The 15,673-nt window shown below is 45.9% G+C and overlaps 1 protein-coding gene across 3 annotated transcripts in view; it reads right to left on the bottom strand.

Annotated features, from left to right (window-relative positions):
- Positions 1 to 15,673, bottom strand: part of ATP6V0A4 (ATPase H+ transporting V0 subunit a4) — a 63,550-nt gene that overhangs the window by 3,692 nt on the left and 44,185 nt on the right. For all 3 annotated transcript variants that reach the window (XM_045565320.1, XM_045565319.1, XM_045565318.1), the window contains 5 exons: positions 15,466 to 15,559; positions 11,900 to 12,018; positions 9,324 to 9,540; positions 6,598 to 6,699; positions 2,385 to 2,513 (listed from right to left, as the gene is read on the bottom strand). In XM_045565320.1, coding sequence (XP_045421276.1) covers positions 2,385 to 2,513; positions 6,598 to 6,699; positions 9,324 to 9,540; positions 11,900 to 12,018; positions 15,466 to 15,559 — 661 coding nt within the window. The remainder of the gene's footprint in view (positions 1 to 2,384; positions 2,514 to 6,597; positions 6,700 to 9,323; positions 9,541 to 11,899; positions 12,019 to 15,465; positions 15,560 to 15,673) is intronic.

Here is a 15,673-nt window from a genome sequence, read left to right as displayed (position 1 = left end):
GGAGAACTGAGATCACCCAGGGACAGTGCACAGAAAGGGGAGCTCCTGGCCTGGGGAGCATCTTCACTCAGAGATAAGGAAAGAAGAAGCTGATGAGGAAGAGAAGCCTAAAGAAGCTGGAGGAGTCAGAGCTGCGGGCAAGATGTCCAGGACGGACAGATGTCCAGGCAGGAACAGAGGTCAGAGGTTATGGGGCAGAGATGGAAACAGGTGGCTGTCCACGCAGCCAGGGGAACAGCTCTGAGGAACCGGAGGGACAGGGATGGCAGAGAGTGAGAGGAAGAATTAAACCTTTGTCCTGGCTCCCGGGGGGTAGGCTCGAAACCCCTGGCATTTCCCAAGTGAAAGAGTCTTTGTTCGTGGTGGGCCCCTGGGACCACACCTGACAGTTTGTGCTAATGAGGTGACTCCTGGTGGGCACCTGACAGTTTACGTGGGGGCTGTCACACCAGGGTGACCACCAGTGTGCTTAGGGGGCCGGGACTGATCTTGGGATGGGAGTGAGCCGCACTCAACCAACACTGCGCGGCAAAACTCTGGACGCTGAAGCTCAGGTGGGCGTCCTGGGCAGGCAGCACTGTGCGCATATGGCCACACATCCATGCTAGGAGAGCCACGTGTCCCTAAGGACGCTTCATGCTTGGAACTCTCCAGTCCTTATTCTGTCCCATCACCCTGCCTTTGGCTAGTTCTGATTTTACTCCTTTTGTTCCCAAAAAAATCCCCCCAAACCACAAAAAACTGTAACTGTAAGTATAACACTTTCCCAAGTTCTGAATCAGTGTATGAATTATTGATGCAGAAAGAGTCTGAGGGGGTCTCCTGAATTTAGAGTCAGCTGGGCTGAAGTGAGGGTGATCCTGGGAGCCCCCAAACTCACGGCTGGAACCGTGCTGGGCAGACTTGGTGGTCTGAAGACCACGGCCTTACCCGTGAGTTGGGCTCACAGGGAAGGAGAGGACCTTGCCGGGAGACCCGTGCCCCGTCCCACCAGGGGAGAGGGCCTGGAACGGAGGCCACGGTTGCCCAAACGGGGGCGGCCAGTTCGCAGAGGAGGTGGAAATCGCCCGGATATGTAGTCAGAGCATGAGGAGAACAGAGGACAGAGGTTGCACTGGACAGGACTGGGACTTGATGTGTCGGAAGACGTGTGGGTCAGGTTTTATTCTAGAACATTCCAGCAGGTCTGACAGACTTGGGGATATCGACAGCTACTACCATGGGTTACTCTCTATATCTGGAATCTCGTTGGAAAAATGTCCCATGATCTAGATGTTTTAGTAATTCTAATTGATCAAATGAACACTTTTTTTAGTAAGCAATTAAAACCACAAATGGAGCCACTGACAGCGTCTCTGGCCACCGTGGGAACCCAGTCCCCACTCCCGAATGAGAACAGAGCTCCAGCTAAAACCTCGGCACGGGACTCAGGAGGGTGCCTGACTTCAATCATCACGTAAAAACAGCCACCTCATCATGGGGGTACAAAAGTTCAGGTTATATATATTGCCCATCCCCCCATCCCCCCGAGTCTGAGCTTCAAGCGTGTCCATTCCCCAGACAGTGCTCATCACACTCATCACGTAGGTGTACACCCGTCCCCTCCCCCCAGCCCCCACCCCCACCTCTGTGTGTGTGTGTGTGTGTGTGTGTGTGTATGCTTATTTGTATAATAACCATTTTTTCTCTTTTCTCTAATTTTATTTTATATATAAGATGCTAGAATTTAACTTTAAAATTTAGCTTTCAGATAAGGAATATTCAGTGTGACTATGGCTGAATTTGAGGAGTGGTTAATATAACCAGTAATTGTCTGTTGGGTCAGAGAGAATAAAATCCGTAACTTTACAAAAAACAAAAACAAAAAAAACCCAGCCACCTCACCCGGGAGAAGGCGGCACACGCTGCTGCGTGTACACAGCTGCCCCTGCACACACGGGGCAGGGAGGCCGAGGGCGCTCCCGAGAGGCAGCGATCACGCTCACAAACTTGCAGAGGTCATAGCGAGCGCAGCACACTCCTGGGGGCGTGGCTCTGAGCCTCAGGGACCCATAGGACCTTCCGTGTCACTAGACTCGAGCTGATATTCACCCGCACTTAGAGATATGTCAGTGCTTGGGCTAAAATAGTAAATACTCCCAGATTGGTTGGTAAATAGCTGTTCTGATCCTCTTAGATGTTCCCCCTCCCCTGGGACCTTCCTAGCCTGCTGTGACTCATCAGGACAGGGCTGCTGCCCAGGAGGGGCCCCCAGACCCACCCAGCTCTACTGTCTGCGCCAACTGACGGCCGAGTGCCCTGCCCTAGCGCTGTGAAGACTGGATTCCACTTTTAGAATCTGTGCACACTGGAGGGTCTTCCTCAGGTGGTCTAGTCACAGATACCTCTTCCTCGTGGTCGTCCTGAGCCCCGTGGGCCCCTGCAGAAGTCCTCCGACCAGAACTGCTGGCAGGGCTGGACCTGTCACCTTCAATGTCCTCAGTGGCATCTTCTTGAATCACGGATGCCTGCAGCTGTCAGCAAGCAAAGAAATGAAGAGCGCGCTAAACTCAGCCTTAGAATCATAACAACTCTATATAAAATATCACCTATATACCAGACACTGTTCTAAACATGACACTATCTCATTTAGCCTTTATAACAACCATTTTACGTATGGACAATTATCACCCCATTTTACAGAGAAGCTGCAGCCCAGAAAAGTTAAGCAATGTGCCCGAGATCACACAGCAGGCAAGGTTGGCCCACGGCAGAGCCAGGGCACCAACCCTGGAGTCTGACTCCAGAGCACATGCTCCATGGCGCTCCAGAACGTGTTGAACCACACACAGTCTGGACAGTAAAGCAATACGTGCACAAAAGTGCCTTTCTGTTGTTAAAAGAAATACACATTGTCATAAATCATAGTTGTACCTTTGGGGTAGCCTTGTGACCTGAACAGCCAAATTTCTCTGGGCAAAATTAACTAAGAGAGATTAATGATTTTTCCAACACATGTACACTATGTTAAATAAAAATCTCACTTTATAAAAATAGCTCACAAAAAAATACAAGGGAAAAAAAAAATCTAGGTATAGTCACCATTCAGCTTGGCCTCGTTTTACCCCTACATTTGAGTGGAATATTTCTTTCAAGTTGCTAAGAAGCTTAATGTCCCGTGTCCAGAGTTTTTCCTAGAATGATTTCATGGGTGGAGTACTGTAAATTAGGCAGCAAAAATATCCTTACCTTTCTTTCTTTTACAGGGCTGCACTTAATACTTGGAGGGCCCTGGGCAAGGGTAAACATGGAAGTCCACATGCCATATGTTGAAATATTTAAAAGTTATAAACCAAGCCAACAAACTTCGAAACAAAATGTTCTAGCCTTCTAGCTTGAAAAATAAATCCTCATAAGAACTTGGAAGGCCAGGTTCAAAGTCAGTCCTAAGCCAGACGTGGCAGTGTGGGAGAGCTGGCCCTGGACCACGGCGCCCTCTTCTCACCCCTGGCTTCCTGTCTTATCACGAGGGCCCTGTGTGCACACCTGATGTCCCTGCCCACAACGTCACACTCCCACATGCACCTGAGCGTCTCAGGGTAGCCGTGCCAGTGACACAGTCTGCCCTCAGGGGACCGAGGGAAAGGCCTTGGGGGGACCCAGCAATAGGCTCAGGTCCATCTGAACAGGAATTCCATGTGACGAGTGCCAAGAGGGGACTCTGGGTGAGCCTTTCACACAGTTCCTTGCCCCACAGGGAGGGATGTGGCTCAAGTTCATGTCACATTTGTCTTCTTGAAAGCCTATTTCCTCCCTCCTTCAACTTAAAGAAGAAAATACCAAAGAACATATAGAAGAAATAGCATCCCCATTTCCAACCCTAAACTCTAGCCTTTTCTGCTCATTATCCTTGAGCAGGTTTAAATGAACCATTTAAACAAAAATGAATGATTTTTTAGAAGTGTGACATTGGGCTTTGTGAATCCTAGTGACTATCTTCTTTCCAGTGAAAATATACTTGCAGCCCCCTTACTAAAATCGATGATGTTAAGCTGGTTGCCACGTGAAAGAAAATGTGAAGCAATCATTGTAAATTAGCTACTGGCAACTTTCTAAAAACACCTGTACAGGTGCAGTGGCTCATGCCTATAATCCCAGTACTTTGGGAGGCTAAGGTAGGAGGATCACTGGAGGCCAGGAATTTGAGACCAGCCTGAGCATCATAGCGAGACCCTGTCCCTACAAAAAATAGAAAAATTAGCTGGGTGTGGCAGTGTGCACCTGTAGTCCCAGCTACTGGGGAAGCTGAGGTGGAAGGATCGCTTGAGCCCAGGAGTCCGAGGCTGCAGTGAGCTATGATCTAGCCTGGGTGACAGAGGGAAACCCTGTCTCTAAAATAAATAAAATAAAAACACATGTGCTCAAAGATATATCCAAGGATGTTTATAGAATCAGTATTTGTAATTACTAATACTGGAACACTGGATGAGAGAAGTCACATCTTCCTGAAAGGGACATTCTGGATGTTTCTATTTACACAAAGTTCAAGAACAGGCAAAATGAACCTACTGTGTTTGGAGTCAGGAGTACGGCTGCGGTTGGCGTAAGAGACTCATAGGGAAGAGGCACAGGGGACTGTGGGTTCTGATAATCATCTGTGTCATGGTGTGAGCACTGGTGACACGAACGTGCTCTCGTGTGATACCTCACTGATCGGTGCCCTCATCACGTCTGCATTTTGCTGTGTTTATATTGTGCTTCAATAATGTTTACCATAACAAACACACATGCCATTGTAAAGATTTTAAATGGAAACGCAAAGTTATTTCACTGTAACCTGATACGTGGTAGCGTGGGGGACCTGGGTCCACGTGGCAAGTCAGAAGGGGAAACAGTGTGGGGGCTCAGGTGGTCCAGGGAGCTGCCACATGTCAGGTGGCCCCTAGTGAAGGGCTTTCCAGACCACAGTCTGCAGGGACCCCAGACCTCGGGTTATAGAAGAGGCTGAATAGACGAGACCTCTGGTCATGTCCTCTGAGGTCCATCAGAACGAATTTGTTTACCTCTATTATGTCTGCAGGGCTTCATGGGGGAGGAGTCAAATCATGCCGTTATAGAATCATCTCTTGATGGAGGTGGTGACATTTCTAACATGAAAAAGAACCACCAGGACCCTAACTGGCAGTCTAAGGAGCCAACTGACAGCCGTGCACCCCAAGGGCCAAAGAGACAGGCCTGCAAACAGTCTTCAGGAGCTCTGGTACCAAGAGCCCTTTAAGAGCTGTCACCCACGATGGCAGCCTAAGAAAACCCTCTCTATTTCCCACTGTTCAAGCCATCTAGCGGGTAAAGGGAGAAATCTACCACTTTGAGATCCACAACTGCCTGTGTGATGCAAAGAGCAAGACAAGCTCTTCCTTTAGAGTCCTAGGGCTCCGGTGAGCCAGCAGTAACCTGGCCCTGGGCTTGTGGACAGGTTGAGTTAAAAAAGAAAAGAAAAAAAAACTGCATCGACTTCTCCAAACCGGTATTTGCCATCTTCCTTTGAAACGCCTGGTCACCTGTTTGGACAGGCATCCACCCCCAACCACCACGTCACCAATGAACCAAACAATGAACAAGTGAGTATCCTCTGCTCTGTCTTCCTCTTTCTGCACATCCCACCTGAACTGTATTTCACCCAGGCTTCGCAACTCGTCAAGACTGGCAGGAAATAAAGAGACAGTGGGAGAAGAGGCAGGTGACAGGGAAATGGGGCATCGCATAGGCACAAACCTCCCAGACTCACCACGTCTAGGCCCCTGATTCTACTGCTCTCCAGGCCAATAACCAAGAAAGATATTAGAAAAATAGAATTTAACCTGAATATATCTGCAACCATTTAAAACATGCGTGGTCTCAGCACATTCCACTTAATGTTTTACGCTAATGGAGGAAAGCAGAGAACTATTATCTCAAACAGTGTTCATGCGTCATAGCTAGACTCTGATGTCCCTGGGGAGGTTAATCTTCCTAAATCCTATTTGATACAGGCTGATATTAAACTCCTTCACCCCATGAGTAAATCTGAGGCTCAGAAGCAGTTTAGATAAAAGGGAGAATGGGCTGAAACTGGTATTTGGCAATCAGGGGACAACAAATCACAAATAAATAAAAACTGATGTATTTGAATTTGTTTACTACTCTAATTCCCTGACACATTTCGTGACATAATATAGTAAAAGCTCACAACTTTAGAATACTAATGAAAAATAATTTTTAATATTCATTTAAAAAGTAAAACTATAGTAAAATACTCTTATTTTCAATTAATACAACAACCACATTCAGAACCTTGTAAATCATTAACTCCCACTAGACTCAGCACACAGACACCCGAGCTAAGTTTGCAGGACGTAAGATTTGAACGCTTGCCCGTAACAGAGCCTTACGCTGGAAGCAAGAGGGCCTGGCAGAAAAGCCCAGCACTACGGAAGGAAACACACCTGGGCAGGTAAGTTCCTGAGCACCCTCCCATCGTCCTCCGGCCCCAAAAGCCCAGCACTCTCTTTAAAGCCCAGATGACCCACGACCCACGTTCCTACCCAAAGTGGGAGAATTGAAACAAATGGCCCCTACCTGAGATTTCCGATGATTGGCTCTGAGAATAAATGGCTTAATCAGAAGCATCCACGGCACGGAAATCAAAGCCATAACAACAAAGAAACTTTGGACTTCTTGCTGCAAGACCAAAATGGTGATAACCCATCATTTTCATGTGACCCCACAGCATTCTTTATATGATAAAAACAATAAATATGGGTCACTTCAGTAGCACCTTATTTTGAGACCCAAAGCATTTCAGTGAATCCAGTCACCTTTACTCTGGGATATTCCTGTTGCAGACAGAGACATGTCCGTCCAGTGGTGCCCAGTTTCTAACACAGGCTGGACACTGGAAACTCACTCTCTTTATCCTTACTCTCTAAGTGCCGCTTATTATATACTTGTGTCATATGCACCAAGACTTGTGAACAAGTGCTCGTGAGACACATGATAAAGGCAGCCCTCGTTCCCTTAGCTCTGCTCCATAGGGGCAGTTTCCCCTGGTTCTGGATGAAAACTGTGGCAGGTCCCATGGCTTTAAAGGTCATGCTGTACTCAAAAGTCCTTGGTTCACTTTAAGTTACAAACATTGTTCAATTGGTAATTTTATATTTCTAATACTAGATAATTATCTCAGCTGTCTTGCTTTCTCTTTCTTAAAAAAATCGTCACCTAACTTTCATCTCCGCGGGGTGGGTGAGTTACCTGCCAGGCTCTGGGGTACCCACTGGGAACTCTCTCCTGGCCTCTCTCACAGCTCCCCTTGGGATGAGACCCCTGCAGCCTCTGTGCCTGTGCTGGAACCAGGAGGAGTCCCCGGCTGTCACCAGCTCAGATGGCCTTTACATCCACACGCCCGGCCCCCTCGTTTATACACTTCCCAGTGACCAGTTTGGAGGAGCAAATCACAGCTGCTATTGTCAAAAGAACCAGAAAGTTCCAGAAGTCTGGGTCAGAGCCATGGAAAAGCAGTGGGAATGGGGAGCTCGAAGGAAAAGGAAAAATGTTTCTAGAGCCTTCATGTTTCTCCAAATGTTGTGACCCAGCTCTCAGGGAATGCCAGGAGACGATTTATTATCCCAAGTGTAATGAGATTTACCCTGATAACAGTGGGAACATTTTATCTTCAATCTTCCATCCTTGCTCCATTTTTAAATGCCAAAAAAGGCAGGGGACTCCTGAACCTGGGCTGAACTGGCCCATCCCAGCCCCTGCACACGGTGAAGCTTCATTGCCATTTGCCCATTTTATACAATAAGGCTTTTTCCCGATGATGTACAAAGCAATCGGAGAAATATATACACGTATCTCCTCCTTTGATATTCACAGACAGCCAGGGCAATGTTGGGAAGGGAATTTATTAACTCACATTGTCTCTTCCAGCTGCATGACCCCAAAATGAGGTTAAGGAAACTTCAAACTGTGTCAAGATAATTCCTCTTCATACGAGGACACGGGGCAACCAGCCAACTCTAAATAATGCTTTCGAGTGGAAAAAAATTGGAAAAGCCATTCACTGTGCAATGCTCAGTGTGTATTTCAGACTGAGTGAGCACTTTAGTCATCATGAAAGCAGTTAGCACATGAAATATTTGGTGAATCTGAGTCCTCTGCCTAAAAGAGAAGACTTTGTTTGGGAAAAGCAAACAAACTTGCATTTAGACTCCAGCACTGAGTAAATGAACCTTCAAAATACATTCAGTTCGTGCCAGCATTCTGGGGGTGGTTTCTCGTTACCACCTATGTGTAACAGTAAGCGCCACAGTAGTAAGATAGGACACCACAAAAGAGCTTTGGGAGGCTGTTTCTTCTCTGATTATCACCTGAAATCATTCCTTATGAAAACCTTGTAACAAGGCATCTTTTATTATTATTACTGATGCTTATGTAGGGGAGGAGGACACAAGTAGGAATCAAAGTTATGCAAATGGGCATAGCCATAGAGAGACAGGACTTTAACTAGGCCACCCAGTGTGCACCATTGCTGGCAGACAACCTTTGCCCTCAAAGGTCACCTGGCATTGCGAAACCAGCCACAGAGCTCCATCCAGGGGAATCAGTATCTACATCAATGAGCCCTCTTTAGTGAAAATCTACCCTCAAACAATATCATCAGGTTAATCCTTGGGAGAGGCCAGGGGGAAAAACTGCTGTATTAGTGTTACCAGAGCATTACTCATTCAGCTATTTTTATATCTAGTTCCAATGGGATATTTATACTTTTTAAAAATAAAATATTAAGTTGATAAAGAGGCTGAAAAAAAATGGAAGTAGTCCACAAAATGACATAAAGCATCTCTGCCAGGCTTTGGAAGCTCAGAGAAGAGCATGAGTTTCGTTCATAGTTTTCTAGGAACCTACTCCCTACGTGAGCAGAGGGACTCCTTTATTCTGCTTCAGTTTACATTCTTGTGAACTTTTTGAATAAAAGATTATTAAATGTTAAGGTGCAGTTTACAGTTTCAAGCCAATCAATTTGAGCTTTATTGTTTCTTCGTAGCCACCGTGCAAGCCACTTTTCAACCTCTCAGTCACCACCCCTCTCACGTATCACCCCAACAGGACCGGCTGGAGCCACAGCATGGCCCTCACTGCTTGTACAGTCATTTAATACGGACCTTTTGAAATTTAAAGAATGTAACACCCTTCACTGGGTGCTAAGATGGCTCAGTCTTGCAGACAACTACTCTCTGTAGTACTCAAGAGAGAGAAATTGGACACGACCAAGTTGGTAAAAGAAGAACACGAAACAGAAATACCTGGTGTTTGTACAGGGGTGCATTGGACGGGTCGTTGTAGTTAAACAGAAACATGTTGATGAAGTGGATGAGGATGCTGGGGGCATGCTGAGACCCGTGGACGTCAAAGCGGCACCATTTGAAAATGATCATGAAAACCAGGTATCCAAATAGACACAGGATAAAAATCATCTCAGGGATAAATTGCAGAATGATGTTGAGAGTTTTTCTGAAGTATCTGGGGGTGAAAAACAAACACACATATAAGACAGAACACTGAGGGAACATCAGGACTTCATTATTCTCTCGAAGCACAAAATGTTCATTTTTTTAAAGCACTGCTGGCAAACGGCGGCCCCTGGCAAACAGCAACCATGTACGATGGATAGAAAAGGGGGAAAAGGAAATACTGGAAAGTGCTGTTGCACAAAAGATTCAGAGGGAACCACGCTCTAGAAGGTAACATCTAGCGGGAAGGTCACGCCCACGTAGCGAGGTGGTGATCTGACCACAGCCTCACGCGCAGAGCCGGCTCACGTCAACACATTGAAAGGCAAAGGATACAGAATGGGGACTTGAAGGCTTTTCCCTAAGAATGTGCTAAGATAGAGGTCGGCAAACAGGGCCCGCAGGCCACCTCAAGCCCATCACTGTTTTTGTACAGACTGGAAGTTAAGAATGGTTGTTCTGTTTTTAAATGGTTGGGGAAGAAATAAAAAAGAAGAATATTTTATGATACATGCAAATGACATAAAATTCAAAGTTCAGTGTTTATAAATAAAGTTTTATTGGAACACAGCCATGTTCATTCATTTACATATTGTCTATGGCTGCTTTCACGCTACGACACCAGATTTGGGTATAGACAGTCCCCCCCTTAGCATGGTTCAACTTACAATTTTTTGACTTTATGGTGGTACCCATACAACCATTCTGTTTTTCACTTTCAATACAATATTCAATAAATTACGTGAGCTATTTAATACTTTATTATAAAATAGGTTTTTTGTTAGATGGTTTTGTCCAACTGTAGGCTAGTGTTCTGAGCACATTTAAAGTGGGCTAGGCTAAGCTATGATGTTCAGTATGTATTAAATGCATTTTCAAGTTAGGGTGTTTTCAGCTTACTTGAGTTTATCAGGATCTAACCCCATCATAAGTCAAGGAGCAGCCGTGGTTGCAACAGAGACCGTATGGCCTGCAGAGCCTGAAATATTTAGTATCCGGCCCTCACAAAGCAAGTTTCCAACTCCTGCTCCAGGATACAGTCTCACAAGGCTAAAATGGGGGCTTCCGAGTGAAAATGTCAGAAAGGACCCTCATCTCCCTTGTCAACTGCAAGAGTTATATGAGGGAAAGGGGGATTTCATGATCAGACAAGATTGCTAACGACGGTCGAGGCCTGCCTGACACACCATGATGCCACTGACAGTCTAGTCCCAAAAGCACTTTCCAGAATTATCTGTCATTTAACTCTCACAGCGCTTTCAGATGGGCAGTAGTAACAGGGTGTTTGTGAGTCTGCTTATTAAATATTTCTGGTTTTCCATGTAGAATAGTAATTCTATGGCCTCTCACATCAAACATCACCATGTGACTGGCCCCCAAAATGGGGACAGAAGTGGTATGTGTCGCTCCCAGGCAGAAGCTTTAAGAGTCGATGTGGAACTCACCACCCTCCCTGCAGGTGGTGGCTGTCCAGCTGCCCAGGTCCTGGTGTAGGGGGACAGGAGCAGAGCCATGGTGGGCCCATGATGGACATGTGCCATGGTCTTAAGCCACTGAGATTTCGAGGCTGTTTGTTATTACAGAACAACCTAACATTCTGACTACACATTCCCATTTTATTGAAAACAATAATCTCAGAGATGTTAAGCAATGAGTCTGTGATCACATAGCCACTGTGAGTTGGAACGAGGACTGAAACTTCTGATTCCAAACCCAGCATCCTATCCGTGGCACCGCGCCGCCCCCACTACTCAAATGACACAGCAGTGGGATTTCAGCAGCACCTACAGTCAGCAGCCTCGTGCGTCTGCACATGTGAATGGGCACATTCGAAGCTATTTTCAAACATTTATACCTTTAGCATAAATAAGTTTAAGATGCTTTCCAGCAATGGAGTTTGATAGAAGGAAAGGAGCAGACCGGAAAACATCAACAACTGAAGGAGCAAGGGGGAGGCTGCTGCTGGTAGGAAGAAATGACACCAGATGGGACACAGGAGCTGAGGGCACCTTGGCCAAGAGCTGCTTACGTCCCTCTTGGCCCATTTGCTGGGAGATAAGCCTCGATATGTTAATAGCACCAACCTAGGCCTGTCAGGTGCTGTGGGCTTCCCAGTCTTTTTTGAATCCCTAAATATTTCTAGGGTGAAAGGTGCACTTACTTTTGAGAGACTTTGATGGGGAGAAACAGAGGCACTGCCATTCCCGGCCCACCAGCTTGTCCCGGCTCTAGCCAGGATACATAGGGAAAAGCACTCCCCATAGGAAGGGAACCTGTACAGAGCAGTGCAGGTCCCAACTGGTGGCTCTGCCACTACTCATCAGGAGTGTGATCAGACAGAACAGGCACGTGGGAATCGGGAAACTTACATGTGATTGAACAGGCTGAGGATGACGCCGAAAACCATCTGGACAATCCCCAGGATAACCGACATCTTCATTTTATAGGAGTTCAAAAATGTGAGTTTGTTTGATGCCAAGTTCCAAATCTGAATGGGAAACGGGACAAGGAGTGTGTGAGACAGGTCTTAGAAGTTCTACTGGAGTTGGGGGCTACAGCACGATCTCCCCTGAGCGCTCTGGGAACTGCATTTCCAAATTTCAGTCCAGCTCAGTGCATGCATTTTAGGTGCATAAAGGGAAGAGGACAAAGCCCTCTATAAATGCAACTTTAATGAAAAAAGTGCCAGAACCTTTTGTGCCTTTATCAAGTTGCTGGAAGAAAACTGGGGAGAAAAATCCTACATGATTCTTCCCCTGTGCTAAATGAAAAGCTAATCTGAAACATGGAGAGACCTCATACTTGCCTCAGTTCCCTTAATAATGGCCGGCAGATTGCTGGTGTGTGAATCTGTGCAGACCTTTCTAGGATACACCTTTCACTCTGAATGTCTAGAGCACTTCACACTGTGAGCACCTCCCCACGCCCTGCTCGAGGAGCCGTTCCTGTAGCCAGTGGTACTGAGCCTGACGGGCGAGACACGGTCCTGGCCTTCCGCGCGGCGCCTGTTTTGAACAGCACTGCCAGGCATGCCAAGTGGGGGACACACGCACCGGTCCTGCCCCAAATGAAACTGTCGCACAGAGCAGGCACACTGGGCGGTCTCTCGTTGGTCAATGACCCCAGTCACTAATGTTCCTCTTTCCCACAGAAATCTCAGCATCCCCAGGGTCTCCACTCCCACCGTGGCACCTACCCCGAGCCCACGTGGACTTTAGACACATCCCAAACTGCCTGCTAGACACATCATTAGGGTTTGCTCTGCTGCATCTCAAAGGTGACAAAGCCACAGAGGCCTTCTCACCTCCCCTCCTAAATGACTCCCTCCTCCAGACTTCTCTGCTTCTGCGAAGGGGCCAACATCCAACCACGCACAGCTGTAATACATAGTCACCTTGTCCCCACCAACACGTGTACATGCATGTGTGCACATGCATACACACACACACACACACACACACACACACACACAGGAGGGCACTACCTCTCACTGATTCTTCCTTTGCAATGTCTTGCCCGGCTACCAGCTGAGCACCCACCCACTAAGGAGGCTGCTGCTGGGAGGAAGAAGGGACTCCAGCAACAGGTGCCCAAACACAGAGGCACCTCTTCCACCCTCACATCTGCCTGGGCACCTAAGCCGCACCAGGTCTGCCTCGGCCCTTCCTTTGCCCGCTTGGTTGGCCAGTCCCTTAGGAGCACTCGACATGGCAAGGGCAGGGTTAGCAGTGTGATTTAGACCCAGCCAAATCTGACCAGCTAAAATGTTAATAGGTAAGTATCGGGCACATACATATACTAAGCTCTTTAGATGTATTTACCTCATTTAATTCTAACAAAAACTCCATGAGATATAATTATTTCCATTTTTATAGACAAGGGGATTTACCATAATCTCAGGAAGATTAAGTTACTTACACACCTAAGAAGAAATAATACGATAGCAACTAACATTTATGGAGCATTTACCACATTTATGCCGCGGACTCTATTCTTGGGATTTTACACGTAAAAATAATTTCATCTGCTGAGCAACCCTAGGAGTTAGGCCTGTTATTAAGTCCATTTCACAGGTGAGGAAAACACACAGAAATGGTAACTTGCTTAAAATCATAGGACAAGCAAATAGAAAAGCCAAGGTTTAAACATAGGCAGTCTGATTTCAGAGCAGGGGCTCTTAACCATTTTGTTATGTTCATTTATTACGAAATATTTAGAAATACCTTAAGGCCAGCTATGATGAAGGCCAAATATTTTGTGATCTGGTTCACAAATAGATGTTGAAAATAGTCAATAAATGCACTGTAGAAATTTCCATTATGCAAAAATGAAACCCTTATTAATATATATGACACAAGTACACAGGGACAGAAATGTTCTGTTACAGTGGCTCTCTCTGACGAATAGGACTGTAGAATAGGAACGGGAGGAAAGGCAACTCCTGCTTTTCTTTTTTGATATAATATTTTATATAGATTTATAAAATCATATATATTTTTTCGGCATAAAAAGGCCAGAAATTTTCAAAATTCTAAGTGTTACTAGGAAAAACGTTCATCATATTTAACATCCCACTTTCTCTTTCACTCTGACAATTTTTCTTTTTTCTTTGTTTCCTAATTTGTGGGCAGCTGACAAAATTACACACAGAGCAGAAATTCTGGACCACTCAGTTCTGAAATGTGAAATACCATAGCCCAGCTCTGTCTGAGGACAGAATCGGGTAGGTGGGATTTGCTGATGAGTTGGACATAGGCTATGAAGGGAAGGGGGAAGATTGCCACAGCAGTGAGATTCTAAGCAAAGGAAGATCAACCAGACCCTAGAAACACCCCCTCTATGCCTCTCTGCAACCTGCTTACTACTCATAAAATTTCATTTGACCAAGGATAAGGCCTTACAGTCTACAAAAATAACAACTCACATTTGTTTTTTTAGCATTTTGCAGCTTCCAAACCTGCTTTCAAGGACTTTACCAGCTTTGATAAAACTTTGAATGCAAGTGCTCCTGCGTGGCAAGTATAAACAAATCCTGGGCAAAGCTGTGAAGAGGTAGGAAGACAATAAAAGGACCCAAGAAAACTGAAGAGGAGGTGACCCTCAACACGGCAGAGACTAGAGAGCCAATTATAGGTCCCTTTACTCTCAACTGTCAGCAGCTAAAACTGAGGCCTCAGGTTCTGCCACAAAGTGAGAGCTTAGAGGAAATATTAAATATTTATGGACAGCATTTGCCAAGTTGAGGTTTAGACAATTCATACTCATTTGGAGCACAAGGCTGCCACCTGGTGGCGGTATGCACGCTGGGCCATTACACGCGCACAGCTTTACAGGAATGGGCGTGTGTATCTCCTCAAAACTCCTTTGTACTTAAAGGCTACGAGGAAGCACCTTTGCTTTGCTTGAATTTTGTTCAGATCTAGTTGACTGAGATAGATAAAACAATCAAATAAATGAAAGGAAGCACATACCTCTTTCAAAACATGTATCAATTCTATGAAGTAAAATAAAGCAAAAATAAAAGCAAATCCATACTTTTATTTTTTTAGGAAAAAGGGAGATGTTACCCACTGCAAGAAAATGCCAAAGTAGGGAACTTGATTAGGATGCTAAAAAGCTTATCTAGTGTGTAGACTTTCCAGGCATTCAAGGCCCTTTTAAAGAAGCAATCATTAACCACCAGGGGTATAACTGATGGAGAAAGAGGCAGATGTTTGGGGAACTGCATAGAAAATGACCCCAGAGCTGGGGAGTGGGTGCAGGTAGAAGATTTACTTGAACCTGGCCCTGTGTGTCACAAAAGTCCCTGGTACCAGTTATTCTACTTCCGCATGTTTGTTGATTTGACAGGTTTTGGCATTTTCTTCTCTACCCAGAGATCTCCTCAACAAGACATTTTACATAATAAACATTTAACTTAAGAAGACATTTTTACCGGATCAATCCCAAATGGGTATGGATTTCCAGAATACACTCCTGGCATGGCTGGGTCCAGCTGTAGAAGTGAATTCGTCTCCATTACGTGGGCACTTCCAAAAGAGAAGGAGGGGCGGGGGGAGAAACAATGATCAACCAAAGGCAGGAGAAATATGACAGTGCCACCAGTCATAAACTTGCCAATCAAAGCCCAGCTGTCAGGGGAC

This window comes from Lemur catta, chromosome 11 (assembly GCF_020740605.2).
Source record: "Lemur catta isolate mLemCat1 chromosome 11, mLemCat1.pri, whole genome shotgun sequence".
Lineage (NCBI taxonomy): Eukaryota > Metazoa > Chordata > Mammalia > Primates > Lemuridae > Lemur > Lemur catta.
Note: the sequence above shows the minus strand (reverse complement) of the source record. Positions and strands in the feature narration are given on the sequence as shown.